The sequence below is a fragment of the Stenella coeruleoalba genome, assembly GCF_951394435.1.
Source record: "Stenella coeruleoalba genome assembly, chromosome: 15".
NCBI lineage: Eukaryota > Metazoa > Chordata > Mammalia > Artiodactyla > Delphinidae > Stenella > Stenella coeruleoalba.
In genome coordinates, this window is record NC_137161.1 from 65,969,244 (window position 1) to 65,996,130 (window position 26,887).

Below are 26,887 nucleotides of genomic sequence, written 5' to 3' on the forward strand. Positions count from 1 at the left end.
CTAATATCACAGCACCTTCCTTACTGGCCTGGGATCTGGCCTCGGGGTTTTCCCCAGGACAGCATTCCAGGTAGCTATTACCAGTCCATCACTTGGCCTGTGAAATAGAGTTTCTTTGCCGCCCCAGATCCCAGCAAATGCTTCTAACATGGGAGCAGAACGCGCATTTATTAGGATGCTTCTTGAAGTTTGATTGTGAAAATTGGCTTAAGCTAGAACTTCTGTTCTGTGAGAAGAAAGCCACTTCACAGATAGCTCTGAGGTTCAAGCACTTCATCACTGCAAACAGTTAAGCCTCCTCCCCGTTTCAGCAATAAGATAATACTGTTTGACAATAGACCCATAAGAGAGATCAATAAAACTTGACTCAATTTATTTTCAACCTGTTTAGACGCAATAACCAAACCCCAATTAATTCTGATGCTGCCCTCGGAACCCTGCTACTGTCTGCAGAAAAGAGGACAGATAATGGGAAAGCTTCATCCCTTAGAGTTTCCTTGTCTGTGTGGATCCTTAGACCACATGAACTGAAGTATGTCCCCTTCCTTTTTAGTGCCTGTCAATAAACAGTGCTGTCTTTTGTTCAGAGCACTTAAGGGAAGAAAGACCCTAAGATAATCAGCTGGCCCAGACGTTTGACCCTCATCCTTTGGAGGAAAAAATTTGAATTGCCAATATTTAAAATTTGGGAGATTTCATTTAAAATGTGAATTGAAGATTTCTCTTGAAAACTCAGAAGGCCTGGCAACACTGGGCCTTTATTTCAACCTGGCACCAACTGGTTGGAGCTGAAAATTAAATGGACTGTTGTCCAATTCAGCAGGGTTTCCACTACTCCCTATGTTGTTACAGCTACTTGCTTCTGCACTTACTGTACCCATCCAGCTCTTGTCGACATTTGAGCTTAAAACCCCCATTCTAGGCCAACATCCCAAGAGGGACAGGGATTTCCCCAAGGTTTCAAGGCAAGTTTAGTAGCAGAGCTAGTTCTAAAACCTGCTTTTCCTGCTATTTTTTCTAACACATACCTCTCTACACAGGCATGAACTCACTGAGAGCAAGAAACCAGACTCAGTTGCTATTTTTATACACAGGTGTTTACATCACTGCAGGATCCTCCTTAAAATACTCAAGGACAGTGCAAACAACCCCTTAATAAGTGGCTAAAAACCAAAACAACACCAAGAGAAATAATGAGGAAATTAATTAATCCTTTATTATGGGCTGAATTGTGTCCCCTCAAAATTCATATGTTGAAGTCCTAACCCTCAGTACCTCAGAATGTGACTGTATTTGGACACAGAATCTTTAAAGAGGTAATGAAGTTAAAACGAGGTCATTATATGGACCCTAATCCCATATGACTGGTGCACAGTGCCTTGAAGAGTTCTTGCAACACAGCTTTGATTTCACAAGCATTTGGACTGAAAAGCTGTTTATTTTATGAGGCACCATCCTTAGCGTGTTATAGGGGATCCTAGAGCTACAGAGCCAGGTTGGGCTCCACTGGGTACCAGCTGAGTGATCTTGACCACCATTCATGTCTCCAAACTTGAGGGCATCGTAGTAACACCCACTATCTGGCTTCCACAAGGATTAGCAAGACAGTCAATATAAATCACTTTGCCAGCACTGAGTCTGATACAGAATAAGGGCTCAATAAATGTTGAGATGCCTTCTAACTCCCAGCAAATTCTGAGGCCAGCCCCTTCCATGTTAAATATTAAAAAGATATATATTTTTTTCTTTTTTTTTTTTTGCGGTACGCGGGCCTCTCACTGCTGTGGCCTCTCCCGTTGCGGAGCGCAGGCTCCGGACGCACAGGCTCAGAGGCCATGGCTCACGGGACCAGCTGCTCCACGGCATGTGGGATCTTCCCGGACCGGGGCATGAACCTGTGTCCCCTGCATCGGCAGGTGGACTCTCAACCACTGCGCCACCAGGGAAGCCCTAAAAAGATATTTTTTAATAAAAGGCATTCACCTTATATACTGTGAACAAACTTCTGCATAATGGAGTTTTCTTTCCAGTGTCTAACTTCTGGGTCTTTTTTACCCCTCTCGGTACCCTCCTCCCACAGCCCACCACATTCAGAGCTGTCTAACATTAAATCAATCACCCATGTGCCGGCCACGGTGCTAGGCATATCACATGTATATTCCCATTCAGCCCTCTCTCTCTCGATATCACCATCCTCATTTTGTAGTAAAGGAAAAGAAGTGTCAGAGAAGTTACAAGATATGCTCAAGGGCTGTAAGTGGCACTGCCAGAATTTGAAATTGGGTCTTCAGATTTTAAGTTCAGTATATACTTTACTGCCCTGTGGCAGATAAACACACACATATAAACACCCCCCCACGAAAGAAGCTGTCATTCACCTCCATCTTACCTGGTACTGTCTAGGAAACACTGGGGTTAGGTCTTGGATGGGGACTTTGCGGGTTCAGTTCTCTCTGATCAGAAGTTCAGTTCTCTCTGTGCACACAACAGAACCTGGTTCCTGGCCACAGCTGGGGTGGAGAACTTGGCAGGAATTGAATGATTCAGAAGGGGGAGGAGATGCTCACGTATAACAGGTCAGAAAGCAATCACAAGCCCTCATGGAGAGAAAATCAGTTAGAAAAACTATATAACGTAATCTCCAGTTATGGTAGGGAGGCCTTGCAGTGTGAATGAACAGATACAGCCAAATGGAGCACTTTCACAAGTTCTCTGTAGTTAACCTGCTCCCCTCTCCCAGTCCCAGGTCTCCAATGTTCTCGTTTCAATGACAGTCAGGTGGCAGCGTTGCCTAGTAGTTAAAGCCTGTGATCCGAGGCAGAGAGATTTGGGTTTAAGCGTTAGGTCTGCCGCTTACGCTCTCTTTGACTTTCGTGGATGTCCTTTTTCTACACTTCAGTTTCCTTATCTATGAGATGGGAGTGCTAACAGTGACACCTATTTCCTATGGTTGCTCTTTGTTGTTGTCATTGTTAGTATTAGATGAAATAATTCATGAAATGTACATAACACAGTGCTTGGCGTAATCAATGGTGGCTGTTTGTACTAACGTGGAATTCTAAGAGAAACAGTGTGGTGTACTGGCAAGATGCAGGGTCTTTGGAATCCCAAAGTCTTGAGCTTACGTGCCGGCACAGACACTTATAAGATGGCCCATGGCAAGCCATTTACCTCTTCTAACTTTTGTCTTCTCATCTGAAAAGTGGACGAGTGGATGGTTGTTAATAAGATTTGTCCCACGGGATCTCTGAAAGGTTTGCACAATGTAAAGTCTGCAGCGTGCCTGGCCCAGGCATGTAGACACTGGGTTGACATTGATGTTGCATTGGATAAGTCCAGATCGTCACAAGTAGTGGCTTGTACTGTTCGTTTTCTTCTAGAGCCATTTTGTGGAGTTGTAAGGGGAAGGGGGATGTCTAGTATCCTGGTGCAACTTTCCCAGCACCTTCTCCCTCCCAACCTCCACTGAACCAGGAAGAAAGATACCTCTGCTCAAAGCCACCACCAAAGACTGCTGAAGACAGCTAGAACACCCCTGCTAGGGCTGAGGGGCAAGCCAGGCTTCTGAGGGGTGGGTCTTGCTCTTTCTGGCCGATGCATTCATGGTGAATCCTTGCTCAGGACAGACTCTTATTTTATGGAGAGGAGCAAGTAAGAAGGCAGGGCTGACTGACTGGCCATAGTGAGCTAAAGATTATGGAGTACAAAACACCCTGTTACTCAAGCAGAGGAGGCAGTCACTTTTGAGAAGAGAAAGGGGACAGGCGGAAAGTGCACAAGATGCCCTCTGGATCTCAGTAGATCTCCCGTGTGGAACTGTAATACCAGCATTGTGGTCAAGAAGACAGGCTCTGGGGCCGGGCAGCCTGGGTTTCAGTCTAGCTTTTATCCGTTACCAGCTCTGGGACACTGAGCGAGTTTATTATCCCTTCGTCCCTCAGAGACAGTAGAATTCTCTAAAGATTCCATGTGCACGTCTCTCTCATGTCCGAGCTTCTTCTATAGTGAGGGTGAGGCTATTGAATTCCACTTTTGGACAATGAACTGCAGGTGGAAGTGACACAAGTCACTTCTGGTCTAGGGCATTTAAGAGCTGGTATGAGTTCTCTATAATCTTCTCCTGACTCAACTGTCCTGGTAGCTGTGTGGGGAGATAGTAGCATCAAAATATGGCAGAGATCCTATCAGCCTAGTTCTGATAGACCCTAGTAGGGCCCTTTCTGCATTACACATTTCAGATATCACATTCTCTCATACCTTCTGCAGGGCTTGCTGGGACATCTGGGGACCTCGCAAACCCATTGTGGGACAGGCTCTATATCCAGCTCACAGCCCCAGGGGTCTCTGTTTCTCTTCTCCCAGGACCCTCTTCTTTTCAGAGTACCTGGGCCCTGGAGGGACGTGGACGCCCATGGGTGGGTAGAGAAGAATGACTGAAAAAAGTCATGACTCCATCAAAAAGCTGGATCTTAGAGTCTGAAAATATACCTGCTCTTCTGAGCAAATGCCCCTGCCCTGCTCACTCCTCCCTTCTCTCTCTCCTTTTGTAGGCAGACTGGCTCTTTTGGTGGACTGAAGTTTTAATTAAGGGTAGCTAAAATTAAACAGCAATGTTAATCAGCCCTTTCACTGCTCTCTTCTACCTTTCTGTTATCACATCCTGCCTTTTCTCAGTCTTCTTTCTCAATATTGATTATAGGATTCTCTTCCTCTTTATTAAAGTATTGTTCTCCAACGACTCATGCACACCCAACAGTTTCTCTCATTCCATTTATTCCCTCTCTCTCTCTCTCAATAATTTCCTAACCACATTAAAATCTTTACTTCCCCCAGAGTTCAAACTTAAAAATCCAGCTGATTACTAAATATACACTAACCTCAGTATTTCATAGACAGCATAGATAAATTATCATGACCACAATTGAATTCTGTGTTCCTGCCTCCAAACTTATTCCTCTCAGAGTCTTACAACCATCTCTCCCAGTTTACTTAGTCAAACACCTAGACATCACACTTCTGTGTCTCCTTGCCCTTAACCCTATCTGCCTTACTTAGTCACTAAGTTACCAGGTTCCAAGAAGAAGGAATTCTTCTTCTAAGCATTTCTCAAATTCTCTTTTAATACATTTACCACTCGGTTACCAAGCTAATTATTTAGAAATAAATTGTTGACTGAGTTCATTACTGTCCAGATAAAGTCCAAACTTTTTATCATGTGATATAATGACCATCCCTTCTGATATTTCGCAACTTGAACCTGAGGTTGAAATAATATTGAATGCAAGTGAGGTGACTATCCTTTTTCAGGGTAAGTTCCTCCTTCTATCTACAGATAATTGCAGCAATCCGAGGGCAACTTATGCCATCAACACATACACGAGTTAGTTAGTCTGTGAATTCTCTAGAGCTAATGATTATCCAGGGAAGTTATGTACAATATTTACTGGGTCACAGGGACTTGATAATCATTACTTCTTGGTTCTGAAGGTTACTGGGGCATCTTAAAGGCTTTAACTAGACAAAGACAGGAAGAATGAGGTAGTCTATTTTTATCTGATCATGAAAAAAACAAGAGTCCGTGATTTCCTTGTGCGGGCACATCTTGGAGATATTGCAGGTTCAGTCCAGACCACAGCAATAAAGCAAATATCGCAGTACAGTCACACAAATTTTTCTCAGTTTCCCAGTGCATATAAAGGTTATGTTTACACTATACTGTAATCTATTGTGTGCAGTAGCAATACATCTTTCAAATAGTACATACCTTAATTTAAAAATACTTTATTGCTAAAAAATGCTAACCATCATCTAACAACGCAGGGTTGCCCAAACCCCTCAATTTGTAAAAACCACAATATCTGTGAAGCTCAATAAAGTGAAACAATAAAATGAGTATGCCTGTAGTTATAGTAAGCCAGTCTGAAACATACTGGCTTATATTGTGATTACTATATACAAGCCAAATGGAGAAGGAGATGGAGTGAAGAGAAGAGAAGCAGATTCTGTACTTTGGGTAAATAATAGATTTTCCCTAAAAGTACGGGTTCCCAACATCACTCATTCCGGAGCCTGGAGAAGGTAAAGAGATCAAAGGATGGGCATTGAGTAAGGAGATGTGATCAAAATCATTCTCACTATAGGAGAAAGATAAAGTGTCAGAATGATCAATCTGCTAGATTTAGAATTTTGGGGAGGGTGGGAGGGAGGCTCAAGAGGGAGGGGATATGGGGATATATGTATACATATAGCTGATTCACTTTGTTGTACAGCAGAAACTAACACAACATTGCAAAGCAATTATACTCCAATAAAGATGTAAATAAATAAATAATCTTCAAATACAAAAAAAAAATTTGGAATGTGTCAGTTAAAAATGATATTCCCTTCAACAGTGATAAATCCAGATTGTGAAAAAGTTTTGCTATTTGATTAGCAGATTATGTTTCTCGACTAGGACAAACATAAAACTCTGGTGAATTTTAGTGGACTCCAGGAGATGAGTATATCACAGTATATTCACATTCTGGTGGATATTTTATTTTATTTTATTATTGATTTGTAATTAACATACAATATTATATTAGTACCACAGTGAACTGATATTTTTATACATTATTAAAAAATCAGGATTTCCCTGGTGGTGCAGTGGTTAAGAATCCACCTGCCAGTGCAGGGGACACAGGTTCGAACCCTGGTCCGGGAAGATCCCACATGCCATGGAGCAACTAAGCCCATGGGCCACAACTACTGAGCCTGTGCTCTAGAGCCTGCGAGTCACAACTACTGAGCCCATGTGCCTAGAGCCCGTGCTCTGCAACAAGAGAAGCCACCGCGATGAGAAGTCCACACACCGCAACAAAGAGTAGCGCCCGCTCGCCCCAACTAGAGAAAGCCCGCGCGCAGCAATGAAGACCCAACGCAGCCAAATAAATAATTAATTTTAAAAAATGATAAGATGAAAAAAAAGATAAAATGATCAACATAATAAGACCAGTTAACATCATCACCATACAAAGTTGTTACAATATTTTGACTACATTTCCTATCTGTACATTACATCCCTGTGACTTATTTTATATTTGGAAGTTTGTACCTATAATTCTGTTCACCTGTTTTTTTCATCCCTCACCAACCCTCATCCCCTCTGGCAACCACCAGTTTGTTCTCTGTATCTATCAGTCTGTTTCTGTTTTGTTTGTGTGTTCATTTGTTTTGTTTTCAAGTTATTATATATTATTCTCAAGTTAATAAAGTCATTCAGCAGTGAAGTGATTCCCTAAGATAGCGGTATCCCGATTGAATACGTACACCCCTCAGTACAATATTTTTTAACACACTCCTCAATACACGTTTATTTATTTATAAATTATACATATGTATTTATGTGCATCATACAAATATCAAAAATAATTTTAAAGAATGAATAAAAAGTACAGATAATTTGAAGTTCTCCTATTTTCTTTCCCATCCCAGTTGCCCTTCTCACCCTCACTTCTAAGCCTCCTGTCCTTAAAAACTCAGCAACAACAACAACAACAAAGAAAACTCTGCAACATTCTACAGAGTTCCCAAGAAACTATAAAGATGCCACAAAATTGAAAAGAGACAGAGACTTTGAACTCATGTGATTTTCAAATTGAAATCTACACATTTGGGGTGACTTTTTCAAGATAAAGGGAATCCTCAATTTAAACAAACAATTTTTGAGGGTTATAACTCCAAAAATGCCATGGATTATTTCTCTAAAAGCTAAGTAAGTAGCTTGTAAGAAACATCTACATAAATATATGGTTCAGTCAAATCTTTAATGCAGAACTGGGGAAGATACATCCTTACCTGGCTTGAAAGCTAAGATTTTGAGCTTCAAAGCCATCTTGGAAACACTGGTGTTCTGGGCCTAACATTCACTGTATGCATGAAACTCTGAGTAAAAAAAGCTTTCCAGAAAAACCATACAATTATTTTTAAGCAGCTTATCACAAACAACTATTTATCTAATGTAGAAACAAAACTTTCCCTCTAACCAGAAAAGAAGGTACAGATTTTCCCTGCTGAAAAGTGAGGCTTTTTCAGGTCAATGGAGACTTAGAAAACCTAGTGCTACAACTCTGTTATAGAATTCACTACATGCATGACTCAGTGAAGATAATTTTCTTTCACTGGAAAAAAAATGTGCATCAAATTTCTCTCATGGAGCTAGTTAGAAAGATCTAAGTAAATGTAAGGTGAAATCAAGTCTTTAAAGTAGAATTTGGGGAAGATACAAACTTACCTCATTTGAAAGCTAAGATTTTTGCCCCTTGAAAGCTGCCCAAGAAATACTATTTGTGGGTCTACCATTCACTGTATGCATGACTTACTGAGTCAAACTTATTTTTACTGTGAAATTTACCTCAAATTGTCTATTAATACATTATATTTTAGACCTGCCCTGAATGACAAGACTCTTTGTAGACACTTAAGCATGAAGAAATGGAGAACAAAGGAACTAGGCATCTTTTCACTATGTTCTCAGTGAGTGTACTGTTGTATTATATATATTCAAGTTTCTTTCCCCATAAAATTGCAGGTTCCATAAGAATGAAGGGCATATAAGAAATTATATGGACAAGACAAGATACCTAGGAAATCCTAAATATCTGTCTCCTTGAACTGAAAGCTCAGGGCAAGGCTTGACCAAGCCCCACCTTTCGGCTTTATACTGCAAATGTAATTTGGTTCATTTTTCAAATTAAACTTTTATTTATTTTTTTTATTGGAGTATAGTTGCTTTACACTGCTGTGTCAGTTTCTGCTGCACAGCAAAGTAAATCAGCCATACATATACATATATCCCCTCTCTTCTGGATTTCCTTCCCATTTAGGTCACCACAGACCACTGAGTAAAGTTCCCTGTGCTATACTATAGGTTCTTATTAGTTATCTGTTTTATAAATAGTAGTGTATGTATGTGAATCCCAATCTCCCAATTCATCCCAGGCCCCCCATTTCCTCCTTGGTATCCATACGTTTGTTCTCTACATCTGTCTCTATTTCTGCTTTGCAAATAAGATCATCTATACCATTTTTCTAGATTCCACATATATGTGTTAATATACAATATTTGTTTTTCTCTTTCTGACTTACTTCATTTTGTATGACAGTCTCTAGGTCCATCCACATCTCTGCAAATGACACAATTTCATTACTTTTTATGGCTGAGTAATATTCCATTGTATATATGTACCACATCTTCTTTATCCATTCCTCTGTCGATGGACATTTAGGTTGCTTCCATGTCCTGGCTATTGTAAATAGTACTGCAATGAATATTGGGGTGCATGTATCTTTTTGAATAATGGTTTTCTCTGAGTGTATGCCCAGCAGTGGGATTGCTAGGTCATATGGTAGTTCTATTTGTAGTTTTTTAAGGAACTACCATACTGTTCTCCATAGTGGCTGTATCAGTTTAAATTCCCACCAACAGTGTAAGAGGGTTCCCTTGTCTCCACACCCTCTTATATGGAAAAGGCTAGGATCAGCCATACGGTAATAGGTTACAGGTGGAGTCATCTGTATGAATTCATGTTTGCCATCATATGCATTCAACTTGTTCCATACAGATAGTGGTTGTTACATGTATATACACAGATTAGTATATAGACACACTCTTCTTTGCACTGTCTGCTGAGCTGGCGAAGAATCAAGAACACCTTAGTAGTGATGAGCAGACTGAACTCCCTGATATAGGTTTTAAATACCATTCTCCAAAAGGAGAAACAAGGGCACTTTGAAGAACTGGCTGATACTAAGACTGAAGCAGGATATGCAAAGTGAGTGCACCGCAACTTTCCTTAGTGCCAGGAAATAAGGTAGTTCTCAAAAACCAACAAACAAAACAACAAAAAACAAAGACAGGGTGCACAAGCAGGACACTGGAGCTACCTGAAAGAGAACCCAATGGCTAAAGCTGGAACTATTTGAGCAAGAAAACATATAAAGAAGTACTGCACTATTCTAGAAAACATAAAAGAAATTTCAAGGAGTCCATATGGAGAGAAATAAACATTTTCCATAGAGAAAAAATCTGCACGATTACATAAATACTCAGTCCTCAAAGACAAGAAACATAACTTCCCACTCCTTACGATGTGCACATAGTGATTTAATCAAAGAGAAGGTACTCTGTGGACAGAGGAGAAACCAGACCAACACTGCCTCAGCCAGGTGATTAAAGGCAACATCAACAAGTCATCTCGAAAGTAAACACCCTAGAGATGAAGTGATAAGAATGACATTTTGCCTCGTGATCTTCACCCCTCCTTGCTCCAGAAAATAACCCCAGTCTAAACATCTGAAATATCATAAGATATATACCAACTAGGACTGTTATACAAAATACATGAACAATACTCCTCAAAACTTTCCAGATTATGAAAAATATGCCAAGTCTGAGAAACTGTCACAGCCAAGTGGAGCCTAAGGAGACATGATGACTAAATACAATGTGCCAGCTGGGCTGGGTCCTGGAACAGAAAAAGTTAAAACCCACCCAAGCAAATCTAAGTAAAATGTGGACTTTAGTTAATAATATTGTATCAATTTTGGATATTAATTGTGACAAGGTACCAAGTGTTATGACATTCACAATTAGGGCGAACTGAGTCTTAGGCATGTGGAAACTCTCAATACTGTCTTCACAATTTTTTTTTTTTCTCGCAAATCTAAACCTATTATAGGGAATTCCCTGACAGTCCAGTGGTTAGGACTCCACGCTTCCACAGCAGGGGGCACAGGTTTGATCCCTGATCAGGGAACTAAGATCCCACATGCCATGCAATGCGGCCAAAAAGAAAAATTTAATTTAATTTAAATTCAAAAAATAAATCTATTATAAAATTAAGTTTTTAATAATCATTGTTTTATCTTTTTACATGTGATTGCCTATTTACTCCTACTATTAGTTAGTAACTAGTAATTGACACAACTACTCTCATTGTACCCGTTTTATTTAAATACTAGCATTTATGCTGCCATTATGGATACATTAGATCAAGTACTACACAATAATATATAATTCACAGAAACATCCATTTTACCTATTTTATGTTAAAATAATACATATATGCATATAACATTATATTGTGTATTATACAATTATGTGGTTTTCTGGTTTTGAAGTGTCTCTGTAAAGTTGGTCACCATGGATGGTAGACAATATTGAGATTTTAGAGAGTGTATTTCACACCATGGCTGAACATTTTCAAAAAAGGAACAAATAGCCAAGTGATTCATTGTGACTGGCTCAGTTCTGAATAATCCTTGTTTTTATTTTGTCCCCATGAATACCTTTCAGCAGTAACAAACAGAATCAAATATTTCCAATTCAAAGAGATATTCAAAGATTGGCAGAATGTACAGTGAGTTTGAGGGGTTTCAGGCTGAAGGAGAAAGAAGTGACCATGAGGTGGCAGTAACATGCAACAAGCTTCATGTGGGCAACTCTGACAAGGTTTGCATGAAGAGAAGTCCACCACAGCAGGAGACCTTCCCATGGCTACTACCCAGAAGCAGAAGGCGGCCAGGCACCTCTCTGGGAAGAGGGGAACTGGAAAGGAAGCTGACGTGCCTAAATTAGGTCCCTGCGCAGCCAGGCTGGGAGTCTCAGAGCACTCAGAAGGGCAGCAGTAGCTTGGGGTCTTGCAGAGCTACAGGGTTGAACTTACCTACAATTAGCAGATGTTGGGCACAGTTTCACGGGATATGAAAATCAGGAACAACGTAAATGACTAAAACTCTCTTACTGAGGCTATGTTTTAAAAAACTCAGTGTATAAAAATTTGAGTTTAGCACCAGGAGGCTTTTGAGCTAACAGGGGATACCAGCCCGCCAATACACCAGAGCCATCTTTGGCTCACTGACAGAACATAAGTAGAATTGGTTACCCCAAAGATACAGTTTCACACCATGGTCTTTTCTAAAACAGAAGGGTTTAAAAGAATTATTCAAATTCATAATTTACTAGATGATGTTTTCCAGCAAGTGATAAAATCAATTTAAAGAATAAAAGAATATTTTATCTAAGTGACTTAGATTTTGATAAGTTTAATGCAATAACTAATTTACTTCTTAGGAGATCATAAGAGTATACTGAAAGCTCAGAATGTTTCTGAGTTAAGAGGAATTATAGGTTATTATACTGCTGATACACAACCATATAGCTAATGATGGATGGAGATATGGCCCTTATTTATGTAATAAAATTCAAAAGGAATTTTAAATGTTACTAGGAAGTTAGGTTAGACCCGGAAAATATTGAGAATATAAGAAGAAAAAATACCTCTCCTTTTTCAAATTCGATGAACTGGTGGGATAGTCTCATGTCTAATATACATATATTCAATAAGTACATACACATAAATATCAAATGAAGAAATACACTATGATGAAATCAAATCATCCTGATGCAATGAGATTAGATTATATATATTATAGATAATAACTTGTCATTACAGGATGATATTTTCAACTCAGTTGAAAGTTAATAAAGATATATAAAAACCAATTCTGATATTAAATAAAGCCACATGCTCAGTACAAGGCCTATCTCCTTTCTTACAGCAAATGAAACAAGCCTTGAATGTATGGGTGATGAATGTAAAATGTAGGAAGACATATGAATATAATATCTGAATTAGAAAATACGCAAGAAAGAGGGACTTCCCCGGTGGCACAGTGGTTAAGAATCCGCCTGCCAATGCAGGGAACACGGGTTCGAGCCCTGGTCCAGGAAGATCCCACATACTGCGGAGCAACTAAGCCCGTGCGCCACAACTACTGAGCCTGCGCTCTGAGCCACAACTACTGAGCCCACGTGCTGCAACTACTGAAGCCCACGTGCCTAGATCCCATGCTTCACAACAAGAGAAGCCACTGCAATGAGAGGCCCGCGCACTGCAACGAAGACCCAACGCAGCCAAAAATAAATAAAAATTAATTTAACCAAAAAAAAGAAAATACGCAAAAAAGAAAAATATAGAAATTGGAAATGTATGAAGGTAAGCATCAATGTTCACATATTTAAAAACACCATCATGCTGCTGCTTCTAAAACTCATGCACAGATTTTGCTTAGTGCCATATTAACCAATTGTAATGTGGTCTTGATCATTTAATTAACAATAAGTAACAGTGGGGTCCTGTGTATGAGGTTTTAGTAAGCTGAAATCATTCAAAATTATTTAAGATCGTCATAGCATGAAAAATTATAAAACACAGCAAAGTCTCTCAACTGAAAAGGAGACAAGCTAACAAGTATATTCTTAAAACATTAGTGACCTTGCTTTTAATAAAGACAGTAAAGTAAAATTATAATAAATTCTGCTTGGGTATATATGAAATATTTAAGTTTAAAATAACGTAAGTTTTATTACACTTACTTGTCAGGTTCTCCATAGTTTTCAGCTACTTCAACGCTGTTGGAAAACTTGAGCCATTAAAAATTAGTGAAAGCATGTATGCACTGGAGTGCGTTTCCGCCTTTTACCTGGAGTTCTGGTTCCAACATGACTCGGAAAGCGGGTCCTCAGCTCATTCTCCTCGAAGGTCCCGATATTGAGTATTGAGTGTGTTCACGTCCCATTCAACGGAATCTCCCCTTCCTCTGAGCTCGTGCTGGGATTTCTCCCTGGAAACATCCTGGAATCTGTACAGAAACAAGGAAACAAGCCACTGCAGCTCCGATTTAGAGTCGTCAAGCCCTCAACCAACGGATACTTCAGTCAATAAGCCTTGTTCAGGGCTTCCCTGGTGGCGCAGTGGTTGAGAGTCCGCCTGCCGATGCAGGGGACATGGGTTCGTGCCCCGGTCCGGGAAGATCCCACATGCCGCGGAGCGGCTGGGCACGTGAGCCATGGCCGCTGAGCCTGCGCGTCTGGAGCCTGTGCTCCGCAACGCGAGAGGCCACAGCAGTGAGAGGCCTGCGTACCGCAAAAAAAAAAAAAAAAAGTAAAAAAATAAGCCTTGTTCAAACATTCTTAAAGAAAATAAAGAATAAAACACCAGGAACAGCGCGGAACACGCAAGGGTCCCGGGGAAGCCGCACAAACCTCCCCGCTCAGCGCTCAGCCAGCTGAGGAAGGTTTCTACGCACGGCGGTTGGTCCAGGGCCTCCGCAGTCGCTCCTTCAGACACGGAACCTTTGGAAAAGGAGCTGCGGTTCTCACTGCAGAAGCACCGCCAGAGGCCGTGGGGCGGGAACCGGGCCCGCCCTGCCCTGAGGCGCCTTTGGTCTGCGAAGACACGTGCGCCCGTCCCCTGCCGGCTTTCGCTGCGCACTGCATGGAGGGAAACCGCCCCGTGCCCGTTAGCCGTGACCGCGCGCCCCCTCCTGGCCGTTCTGGGAACGTCCTGGGAAATTCTCAGCGAGGTGGTCACTCAGCTGGTGCACCGCTCCAACAAAGACTTTCCTCTACCAGGCCGTGTCTTACCCAGGGACTGGAAAACAAAGAAATCTTTGGGGGTTTTTTTTGTTTTGTTTTGTTTTGCGGTACGCGGGCCTCTCACCGCTGTGGCCTCTCTCGTCGCGGAGTACAGGTTCCGGACGCGCAGGCTCAGCGGCCAGGGCTCACGGGCCCAGCCACTCCACAGCATGTGGGATCCTCCCGGACCGGGGCACGAACCCATGTCCCCTGCATCAGCAGGCGGACTCTCAACCACTGCGCCACCAGGGAAGCCCAGTCTTTGGGGTTTTTGAGTGTTGAATGAAGCGTAGAATTTATGCATGTATTTGCATAATTTGTACTGCTGTAAGCACTGGCCGCATAAATACAGACTACTACTTACACATGCTAAACGGCAGATGATTGTGTTTAACCATGAAAATATTTCGGTGAAACCAAATTTTCACATTCTTTACACTAGTTTTCCATTTCTCTTTCATCTTCTTCATTTAAAAAAAAGCATTTCTGGTCATTTTTAAATATGTGAAATTCAGTTTATACCAGACAATTTCTCTAGCATCACCATCTTGATTGTGAGAGCTTATTTTAAAAGTTGGCATTTGGTGACATACACATGACAGGGTCAGAATGCAAACCTAGAGGAAGCTACATACCTGTTGTTAACTTACTGCGTGTATCCTTGGCTGCTGTTTTCCATGAAAAGTGCTTTAGAGATGGCAGATGGATGAAATAACTTCCATCAGTCCCACAAGTAACCAATTTTATTACCTTCAAATAATAACTTCCATCACTTCACAACCAGAGGAAGACTTGGTAAAGCAAGAATTTGCTGCTTTGATGTAAGAGAAGGCTGTGGTGTTTCAAACTGACCACCTACCATCCCCAGATTGGCGGTGGGCATGAGGATAGCAACCCAATACCCTGGTGCATGTTGCTGGTGTCAGAGAGAGCAGTATGGACCTTATTCTAAAATAATTTTGGTTGTGGGTCTCAACCAGTCTGTAGGCTCCCTCAAGGAGCAGTGGAAAGGCTTCCTTTGTTTTGCAGGGTTAAAAGTATTCTGTGGGCTGAGTCGACTTCACACGCACCTTTTCCCAAAAGCATTTAAAGGCATGCATATGTTCTGGCCTAAGAAGCCTGGACAATTTAAGGCTAATGGGTTGAGGTGCAATTTTTCATAAGGAAAATAGAGCATTTGATGCTGTCTGCAGCACAGTCACGTGTGTTTATGTCCACACTACTCTCAAGGAAAATGTGACCCACAATTGTTCAGGAATCACTGGTACAAATGTTTCACTGAGAGTAACAAAATGAATACACGTCCCTGTGTTCACTCATTCATGCATTCGCTCATTGACCAAATATGTTCCAGATCTTATTTTGGTTCTGGGAAGTAAATGGTAATTGACAAAATGTCCCTACCCAAAGAGCTCCTTTCTAGTGAAGAGGGCCGTGAAAAAAACAAGGAAAAGCCAAGGAAACAATCAAACAAAATAAAAGAAATTGTGGGAGAGTGTCGGAGAAGCTATCCCCTTCCATCCAAGGCCCGCAGACCCCGCGGGAGCCGCCGCCGCTGTGGATGATTGGGAGGTGCACCATGTGAAGCTAGCCGAGCAGGCTGGGCGACACAACACAATGGTGGAATCAATGAAGAAAGCAGCAGGGATGGATGTGGAGTTGACAACTGAAGAAAGAAACCTCCTATCTGTTGCATATAAAAATGTGATTGGACCTAGGAGAGCTTCCTGGGGAATAATCAGCAGCATTGAACAGAAAGAAAAAAAAAAGGGAGGAGAAGACAAACTAAAATGATGGGAGAATATTGGCAAATGGTTGAGACTGAGCTGAAGTTAATCTGTTTTCTGGACATTCTGGGCAAGGTTTTCTAATTATAAAATCAAAGAGGACTACCGCAGGTATCTGGCTGAATTTGCCACAGGAGACGACAGGAAGGAGGCTGCAGAGAACAGCCTAGTGGCTTACAAAGCTGCTAGTGATATTGCAATGGCAGAACTTCCAACACATCCCATTCACTTAGGTCTTGCTCTCAATTTTTCTGTATTCTATTATGAAATTCTTAATTCCCCCGACCATGCCTGCGGGTTGGCAAAAGCAGCTTTTGATGCTGCAGCTGCAGAACTGGATACACTGATTGAAGAAAGCTACAAGGACTCTACACGTATCATGCAATCGTTATGTGATAATCTGACACTATGGACTTCAGACATGAAGGGTGATGGTGAAGAGCAGGAGAAAGAAGTGCTGCAGGATGTGGAAGATGAAAAATCAGTGAGACACAGAAGCCAACAAGAGAAACCACCTCTGACCACCCTGCACCATTTCACCCCTCTTGGAAATTCCCCCATTGTCACTGAGAACCACCAAATCTGACTTTTACCTTTGGTCTCAGAATTTAGGTTCCTGCCCTGCTGTTTTTTGTTTTTTAACAGTTTTCAAAAGTTCTTAAAGGCAAGAGTGAATTTCTGTGGATATTACTAGTCCTCTTGACCCCCAACCTATCCATTGAATACATTCACATCACAAATCCACCAAGAGTACTAATAATTTCTGAGCCACTAAGAACAAGCGGTTTGCAAAATAAATAATCTTATATTTTTATATTGAGTGAATGATAAGAGATGTTTTCTTGATTAACTTCCTTATCATCACATATTTATTCATTTTCTCAAGAGGGGATGACATGTAAGAGTTTTTAAAATATATGCAGTAGGGCTTCCCTGGTGGCACACTGGTTGAGAGTCTGCCTGCCGATGCAGGGGACACGGGTTCGTGTCCCGGTCTGGGAAGATCCCACATGCCGCGGAGTGGCTGGGCCTGTGAGCCATGGCCGCTGAGCCTGTGTGTCCGGAGCCTGTGCTCCGCAACGGGAGAGGCCACAACAGTGAAAGGCCCGTGTACCGCAAAATAAATAAATAAATAAAATAAAATATATGCAGTAATTAAAGTTTCCTTCCTAGGAATTCAATTCCACATCTCCCTATTTAGCTGACTTTAGGAAACTCACCAAGAAATAAGGAGTCTGGTATATGACACAGGTCTTTGGAGTCTGGGAAGTGTATCTTTGAATCTTGGTTCTGCCACTTACTCACTTTGCAACCCTTGGGCTGGTTGTCGTCTACACGCTGGGATTAATTTTAAGTGAGACAGCAGGCACTTATCAAGTACTCAATAAATGGTAGTGGCGGTTTGTAATGCTTTACATACATTCCACTTTCTTTCCATTGATTTGCTTTAGAAAGTGCAAACCGTCTTCCCTCTGTTTTTCATCTAATTCTGCCATATATGTTCTTCTCATAAGGAACTAGTACTTTAAAATCAGGCCCATCTCAGGCCAGTGTTTAGAATGAAGTGAGAAGGTGGGATAAATTAAGCATTGCCGAAGTAGTGTAGGCGAACTTTGATGATGCCAGACCACCGGGGAGACCCAGGTTTGAGGGCTGACTCTGCCACTTGCCAGCTACGACCCAATCTCATATTCCATCAAATGGCAACAACTACATGGACCTACATGGTTGCTTAGAACAGTGGTCTCCAAGCTTTTATGGTTACACAGTCTATCAATAAAAATATTTGGGACACATATACTCCCATCTGGATATAGTTATTTAAGTTGTTCTACTCTGCTAATATAGTATGTATATTATAAAATACATACGAAAATGAGGTAAAGCCATAAACAGAATTCTAATATCTCAAATAATTTTTTTTTTAATTCTTATTTCTTCTCTCATCCCCAGTGGATTCTCTTGCCAAACTCACTTTGGAGACCACTGATTCAGAGGATTGAATGAGATGATGTTCATGAAGTGTGATATAACCTGTAAAATGCTATTTAAGTGTTACATAATAATGACTCAAATGTTCCACAAAAATGATACATAATAATAGGCCACCATTATAATGCCTACTTTATACCAGACACTATTATTTTCCCCATTTTACAGAGAAGGAAAGGAACACACAGAAAGATCAAGTAAGATGCTCAAGGTCACAAAGCTAGTAAGTGGCAAGGACAGGATCAGATCCAGGGACTGTCAGACTCTGAAGCCAGTGCTCTAAGGATCTCCCAGGGATCAGGGTCCTCTGGGATGTCCCTGGGGACCAAGGCAAGGGTAGCTGAAGGCTAGATTTCATAGCTCCTTGCCACCCAGGCACGAAGTCCAAGTTTCCACAGTCCACAGTCTACTCAGGGCCCTCCCTCTTTCCCGGGGCTTGTCTTCACACCAGGAACAACCCAGCTGACAGCAAAAGACATCCTCCATTGGCTGCAAGCAACCAAAGCCAGGTGCACTGTAGTCAGTGAGGAGGTGATCCCAGCAGTGGAGTCCATTGTTTCAGAGTGTCCCGGCTTGAAGACCAAATTCCTGTTGTCTCCACACAGCCAGAATCGGTGGCTCAGCTTCCAAGAGTTATTTCAGTGAGTATTTTCCCTGCCTCATCTGCAGTGCCAGGAATAACACCAGTCACAACTACATCTCAGAGTCTCCTTGATTCCAAGGACTCAGCATACTATGGGTTGATCTAGGCTTCTTCCCAGGAAAGAATCACCTAATAAAAGGTGTTTAAGGGACTTCCCTTGTGGCGCAGTGGTTAAGAATCCGCCTCCCAATGCAGGGGACATGGGTTCAAGCCCTGTTCCGGGAAGATCCCACATGCCGCAGAGCAACTAAGTCTGTGCACCACAACTCCTGAGCCTGTGCTCTAGAGCCCACGAGCCACAACTACTGAGCGACATGCTACAACTACTGAAGCCCCCATGCCTAGCGCCCGTGCTCCGCAACAAGAGAAGTCACCGCAGTGAGAAGCCCATGCACTGCAACGAAGGGTAGCCCCTGCTCGCTGCAAGTAGAGAAAGCCCGCACGCAGCAACAAAGACCCAACACAGCCAAAAATAAATAAATAATTTTTTTTTTTTTTTTACGTGTTTAAGGACAGAAGGAAGGGATGTAGCTCTGCTTCCATTTCTATGCTTCCTACCAGGGCCTGAGATGAGTATCCTGCCTGGCTTGGCTCTTGCCTAACTCCCAACACTCTCACTGCCTTGACTCCCTCTGGTCACCATTTTATTCCTGGAACATGGCCCATCTCAGGGCCTTTGCACCTGCTGTTTCTTCCATCTGGAATGCTCTTCCTTAGTCCTTTTCACAGTTGACGCCTTCCTGTCAGATTTCAACTCTAACGTTTTATCCTCAGTGAGGGTGTCCATGACCAACCTGTCTAGAGTAGAGTTCCAAGCCACTCTATCACATCCTGTTGTTTTCTTCATGGTACTCATCACTATCCAAATATCATATCCATTCATTTGTTCCTTTATTTACTGTCTATTTTTCTCCTCTACAGTAGGGGTTGACAAATTAGGGCCCATGAGCCAATTCTGGCTTGGTACTCACTTTTTTGTTTTGTTTTGTTTTTGCGGTACGCGGGCCTCTCACCGCTGTGGCCTCTCCCGTTGCAGAGCACAGGCTCCGGACGCGCAGGCTCAGTGGCCATGGCTCACGGACCCAGCCGCTCTGCGGCATGTGGGATCTTCCCAGACCGAGGCACGAACCTGTTTTCCCCCACATCGGCAGGTGGACTCTCAACCACTGTGCCACCAGGGAAGCCCGGTACTCACTTTTATAAATAAAGTTTTATTGGAACACAGCCACACCCATTTGAGTACACATTGTCTATGGCTGCTCTCATCTTACAAGAGCAGAGTTGAGTAGCTACAGCAGAGACTCTATGACCCTCAAAGCCTAAGATATTTACTGTCTAGATCTTTACAGAAAAAAATTTGCCAACCCCTGTCCTAAATTGTAACCTCCCAGAAGGCAAAGGCACTGTTTGTCTGTTTGATTGATCACTCTATCCCCAGTTCCTACATTTAGTTGGTGCTTAAGAAATACTTACTGAGGAATGAATGAACAAACAGATCACTTAACCTCAGGTTTCCTCATATGTAGAATGGAGATAATTATACTGCACATATATCGTGTTGTTTTGAGGATAAAATAAGCTAATATGTGAGAAAGTCCTTCCTAAACTGTAAAAAAAGGGAGTAAAATGTTAATTAATAGTATTATCCTTCAAAGAGCTGTTAAGTAGCTTACATTTAAAAAAAAATTCTTCCAGAGAAGCTTATAAAAGGAAGCCATCTAAACTCTGTTGAAGGAAGGCAGTTTCCTTTGTTGGAATAAAATTTTATCCTACTAGTTAATGTAAACCAAATCCTATTGATCAATCCCAAAATTCTCTCCCAAGGCCTTGCCAGAGAATGCTGCTTGTGTCTTTCATAAACTGAGTACCTTTGGATAAGTCAAGTAACATCTCTAAAATTCTGTAACTTATCCGTAAAATAGGGATAGCATAGTATCTACACAACTGAGTTGTAGAAGAATCAAATGTGATGAAGCATGTGACGTTTTTAGCATAATGCCTGGCACAGAGTAATCACTCTGTAAGAATTATAGTAATTATGATTACTAGTATGATTATTCTCAAGTTAATAGTCATTCAGCAGTGTAGTAATTCCCTAAGGTAGTATTATTCAGATTGAATATGCACATCCCTCAGTAAAATATTTTTTACCACACTCCCCTAATACATGTTTATTTATTTATAAATTATATTCGTGTACTTTTGTGCATCACACAAATATCAAAAATAAACATTTTAAAGAATGAATTCTAAAATACATATAATTTGAAGTTCTCCTATTTTCTTCTCCATACCAGTTGTCTTGCACATCCCCTGGGTAGCAAGTTCCCCCACTTCTAAGACCCCTATCCTAAACAACTCTGCAACATTCAGCTGAGTCCCCAAGAAACCTTAAAGATGCCACAAAATTCACAGAAGACAGAGGACTTTGAACTCACATGAATTTCACATTGAAATTTACACATTTGGGGAGTATTTTTCAAGATAAAGGGAATCCCCACTTCAAACCAACAACTTTGGAGTGTCATAACTCCAAAAATACCATAGAAGAAATATCAGAGCTAGACTGGTCTGCCATGTTCAGCCACCATCTTGGGGCCCATACTTTGCAGGACCACCTCTGCAGAGCACAGCTGTGTGGAGACAGGAATTCAAGAACCAATGGCCATTTATTTCGCCAGTGGGACCAGAGGCTCTCCCAAGATGGTCCAGCACTCTCAGAGCAGCCTCAGAATTGGGTACACCCTCTGTGGAAGGTAGGCAGGAAAACTGTTTTTTTTAATTCTCCCCTGAACTACCAACATGTGTATCCAATTGCCTAGTTGGCACCTCTACTTAGATATCTCCAGTGAAACATCTACAAAATAGAACTCTTAATGTCTTAGCTCAGTAAATGATACCATCTAACCAACTGATCAAGCAAGAACTTAGGAACTGACCTTGATTCAATCCCCACAGCAGCATGTCTGGCTCCTTCTCCTTTTTGCCAAGTAAATTTACCCACCCAGAAAGGCCTAAAACTATCATATTACTGTATTTTCTTTCTTACTGAATGACCATGAGATGAGCACATGTTAATGGATGAGAATAAGAGGTTGTAGACATCACCTCCAGTCATGACGTTTAATTAACCACTGCTGACATCTGTGTCTTTCTCCATCATCCAGCCGCTTACCACTTATCCCATCACGACCCTGTGCAGCGCTCCCACTGTGTACTGGATGCTTGTGCTAAAAGACCTTAAGAGGTATTTGGGCAGAAATCTCCACTTGAACCACAAACAAAAGTTATAATCCAGCATCACAGATCTCCCCTTTTCGGCACAGGATAGCCCAGAGTTTCTCAGTCTCGCCACTACTGACATTTTGAACCAAATAATTCTGTGTCATGGAGTGCTGTCCTGTGCTTTGTAGCATGTTGAGCAGCATTCTACCTGGCCTCTACCTACTATATACCAGTAGCACTTCCCTTTCCACCAGTGATGATGACCAAAAATGTCTCCAGACATTGCCTAGAGTCTCCTGGGGGGCAACCCACCCCCCGCATCCCCAGTTTAAGAATCCCTGGGAAAGCCTCTAAGGGCAACTGAACATTTTTCCAGAGACAACCAGAGCTCTACAATCCCAGCACTCCCATCACCCCCACCCTAAAAGAACCCACAACTACATTTATACTGTCTTGAAGTTAATAAAGTCTTATGACTTGAAGCTTATATTCAACTTAGCCAAATCACCTGAACATTAGGTGAAGTTACGAAGTATATTTATTTAACTAATATGAATTCAATACATAAGAGAAAGGAAGAGAGAAACAATTTAAGTCATCACAGTCACCCCTTTCTCCCCTAAACGTGGATGCTTCAAAGCCAAAACAAAACAAACAGAAAAAGGACATCCTTTGTTTCCCCAAGGTGTAGACATCTAGGAGGGAGAATTCTATGAGAAACAGAATAAAGCAGATAGGAATCTTCTCTTTTCCTGATCAACTCCTTGTGGCCCTCAGAATGTGAACATCTTGCTCACACTTCAAGATTAATTCAAGGGCTATTCTATTTGGAATAGACACAATTCATGTCCTACCAAACCCTAATACCCATTTTGGGGCTCACTGTATCGGTCGGGCTGTTCCAAGCTTTCTCACCTGAGTCCTGTTGGGCAGCTGAGTAGTAAGACACTGGTTAAAAGCTCAACCTCCAAAGTCAAACAGGCAGGGCTCTGCTACTTTCTAACAGTGGACCTTGCTAAGCCTGCCTTACCTCCATCCATAAGAGATAGTTAAGAGCTACCTCACGAGGTTCTGGTAAGAATTCAATGTCGGCAGCATGCGTGGTGAGTGAGATACTTGACAAGTGATAAGTGCAGAGTACAGATTATTCAACTCTGTTCTTTATTATTTGGGAGGCCTTGGAAGAGTTCTTTAACTTTTTTCAGCCTCAATGTCTTCATTTAAAAAATAGGGTTTGTGAAGATTATGAGAGTGCTCTAAAAGCCCTTGGAACATAAAAAATGTTCAATTAATATTAGCTGCCATGTTTCTTGGCTCATAATAAGTGCTTAATATCCTTATTAGCATTTTCTCCAACCTTTTCCTCTCTTGAATAACCTGCTAAAGTGTAAACTCCACCAGGAATCTTTGTTTTAATCATAACATGCCCCACGTGCCTAGAACAATGTCTGGTTAGAGAGTAGGTGCTCAACAAATATTCACTGAATGAACTTTCCTAAGACTTGCCTCTCCTAGCTCTTTGCTTGTTGCTAATGTCCTAGTTATCTGGCAATGAAAGCCACTCATACTTCTCTCCCCAAAGACCCCATGCAACTCTCTCTTCAGATGTAAATTCAAGAAGCTTCCGCATTGCCTGATGGGAGGGGAGCCACTCAATCCAGAGGTGCTGGAACAGTGGAAAGTGCAAACTGGGCTAATGCTGTATGAGGGCTACGGACAGACAGGTGGTATGTTTAATGGACAAAGCTTAAGTTTAACCCTTCAACCCCAAGACTGCCAGCTGAGCCCCTGAAGTGCTCCCACCATGCTCTAAATTGTGATGGTGTTTCCCAAAACTTCTAAATTGCCCAATTACGTTTGATTGAAGGGGAATTATTATTACTTGGTGTTCCTGCCTCCTCCTCACACAGGATAAGTCTCAGAGGTGTTAGGGGTTGAAGAGGTTCAGAATTGAGTAGCTCATCTTTCCAGTGCACTGGGAAGGACCCCAGAGAGCCCCAGTGGGGAGTTACAAGGTGCACTTAATGGCACTCTTAGTCAAAAGGAGTGATTTTCAAAGTGTGGTCCTCAAACCAGCAGCATCAGTAGCACGCAGGAATTTGGCAGAAATACAAATTCTAATACCCTGCCCCTTCCCTGACCTACAAATGAGAAACTGGGATGGGGCCCAGCCATCTGTGTTTTAACAATGCTCCAGGTGGCTCTGATGCACACTCGAGTTTGAGAACCACTAGTCTCAGATAATATATTTCAGAAGATGAGACTGAATACTGGGAAAATCAGTCAAAGCTGCGTCTTGGATTTCATTGTCATGATATAGCTACAGAAAATGAAATTTTACATAGTTATATAAAACATGTCCTCTTAATAAGGAATAATTTGTGCCAATCAGAAAGGGCAAGAAATTAAACCAGGCTCAGTGGGGAAAGGGTAGTCCGGGTGGGTAATATCTAACTGGTTCAATAAAGAACCAGTTAGTGTTCAGCATTGGTCCAAATTCTTGATGTGTCTGAAAAGCAAATCTATCAATATAAATTGATTTTTTTTCCTGCAGGTAGTGAAAGCTTTTGTTGTCTTATCTGCACCCTTTAAATCATCCAACCCAGAGAAATTAACTCTTGAACTTCAGGATCATGTAAAAAAATCAACTGCACCTTACAAATATCCAAGAAAGGCAAGTATTGTGCGCAAAAGTTAAGTGTGTGTTACCAAATAAGGATCTAAACTAGTAAGTATATAGATTTTATTAGCTTTTGACTTTATAGTAACTCATTATATAAGTAGAAGACAACTGTTTCAACTTTAGCCCTAAGAATTTTGCTTTAAAATATTTTATATTAGGACACTACAAATGTTTGAAGAACTAGAATCTTTGGTCAACTCTGCAATACTAAGTAAATACTAAGGATCCTTATCAGACTAATCAGTCCCATTCTATATGAGGAAAAAAAATTGTTTTTTTAAGACAGCAAATTGTTTTTAAAGACAGCACCTAACTTATCTATCATACTACTCTTGGGCCATTACACACTCATAAATTCAAAGCATGTGCCTTTAAGTATCAAGTGACCAAATTTAAGGCTCCGGATGAAGATATTATCCAAAGAAACTGTGGAATCTTTCCTGAAACCTTCTTCTTCAAAGGAGGGATTTAAGCATAATTCTGTATAAAGACACACAGATGGCACTGCAATTTCCTTCTAGTCCTAGAATCCTATTAGTTGATACTGACTGATCCTCTACATGAGAATTCCATTTCCACTGGCATCATTTCAGCTAAAATGTAGTTAATTTCAACCTAAGAACTAGTTACATTTTCTCCATTCAATTCACTAAATTAGTGACTAGTTGCTTTTCAGAAATGTTTGAGGACATTTTAAAATACAGTAGTCATATCCTGAGGGAGAACAAAAATAGTTTACTGTCAAGTCAGGGCATAAGGGGAAAATTGTATAAACTCAAAATTATCTCTAAAAATCTCCTTGGTAACCTCCAGGACCCAGCTCTTAAAAGGTCAAAAGCCAAGAATTAACTTGATGTTTCTCTTTGCATTTAGTTGTGGCCTCCATTTCACTGGGGCAGTAGAGACCCAGGTCTGGTTCGAACTGGAGGAAAGCAATAGAATAAAGGGATTGTTCTTCTGTCAAAGCATACAGGTGAATTTGCACTAAAAACCAGTATGATGGAGCTCCATTGTCATCTTTATATATAAGTGGAACAGTTTCTGGTGACCAAGACATCCAATTAGCTTCAGTTAAGACAACACCCAGACCCTGAAACTCAATAGAGTTTCATGAAAGCTCTCCCCTATTATACTGACAGTTGGGAGAGTAAAAATGGAATCAAGTGTCTCATAATATGTTTTTCCGTTGATTAGGTGGAATTTGTTAAAGAACTCCCAAAGATGATCACTGGGAAAATCAAACGCAACGTTTTAAGAGACCATGAATGGGGCTGAACATAGCCTGACAAGAACACTGTGTTATTAAGTAGTTAACAGGGCTGCTTTCTTTTAGTCCTTGTTTCCTGATAATTCAGTGACTACTCTCTTAAAATGCTTAAGATTTTTCCTGGTTGAAAAATTCAACTGAATTTTTGTTTTGTACTTTGCCAAAAAATAAATAAGTAAAAATCTAAAAATATTTGGGAAGAAAATTGTTACGCTGACCAAACAACAACTTGTAGTGTTTAAAACAGCAGGGCTCAAATGATTAATTAGAAAAGCACAATAGACAATGAATTTATCTACTACCTGATTAATTCAAAATAAAGATTAGAACTATTCTAACAGAAATGCTCAAGACAGAATTTCTCCTGCTTAAAATCTTTATATGCTACTAATTCTTTAAGGTGAATTAAAATATTACTGTTAAAGTGAGGAATGTACAGAATTCAAAAGCCAATTAAATGAACTTAATTAAGTACTGTACTATACATTTTGAAGCAAACTCACTGTAAAATATCTAATGCTTGAATAAGATACAAAACGCTTAAGAGTTTTTAGTTATTCAAGAGCAATTAATAAATTTTTGTATCTTTACTTTTTGGACAATGTACATGACTTTTGATACATAATTTGACATAAAAACATCTTTTATGATACATCTACTTTATGACAATAAGGCAAGAGATTTACTAAGAGGCAGAAAGAAAAAGGAGAGATAGAGAACACCAGTCTTTAGGGAACAGATTTATTTTGATTTTTCTGAAAACATCAGAAACTGAAAAACAAGCTGAATATCTGGCCATACCAAAAGCAAAATACAAGTAAAAATAACATTT

General features: G+C 41.0%; 2 protein-coding genes and 1 pseudogene across 7 annotated transcripts in view; 2 read left to right on the plus strand and 1 right to left on the minus strand.

The window, feature by feature from the left end:
* LOC307198813 (acyl-coenzyme A synthetase ACSM1, mitochondrial) overlaps window positions 1-14,525 on the minus strand; it is a 48,631-nt gene extending 34,106 nt beyond the window's left edge. For 3 of the 5 annotated variants that reach the window (XM_079946056.1, XM_079946055.1, XM_079946052.1), the window contains exons 1-2: window positions 14,087-14,525; window positions 13,525-13,683 (exon numbers count right to left, since the gene is read on the minus strand). In XM_079946056.1, coding sequence (XP_079802182.1) covers window positions 13,525-13,545 — 21 coding nt within the window. In that variant the 5' untranslated portion in view covers window positions 13,546-13,683; window positions 14,087-14,525. The remainder of the gene's footprint in view (window positions 1-13,524; window positions 13,684-14,086) is intronic. The other 2 variants (XM_079946053.1, XM_079946054.1) reach the window with 2 other exon arrangements.
* Window positions 13,544-16,831, plus strand: LOC307198499 (14-3-3 protein epsilon-like; annotated as a pseudogene). The gene is made up of 2 exons: window positions 13,544-13,596; window positions 15,985-16,831. The product of its transcript is annotated as a 14-3-3 protein epsilon-like (transcript).
* Window positions 16,832-18,439: 1,608 nt separating this feature from the next.
* On the plus strand, window positions 18,440-26,063 carry LOC307198500 (acyl-coenzyme A synthetase ACSM4, mitochondrial-like; the record flags this gene model as incomplete). The annotated part of the gene is made up of 10 exons (XM_079945466.1): window positions 18,440-18,460; window positions 18,613-18,878; window positions 21,493-21,636; window positions 21,766-21,769; window positions 22,048-22,127; window positions 23,711-23,829; window positions 24,478-24,535; window positions 24,574-24,578; window positions 24,664-24,779; window positions 25,983-26,063. The coding sequence occupies 10 exons, from the start codon at window positions 18,440-18,442 to the stop codon at window positions 26,061-26,063; spliced, it is 894 nt and encodes a 297-aa protein (XP_079801592.1).
* Between the last annotated feature and the right edge of the window lie 824 nt (window positions 26,064-26,887).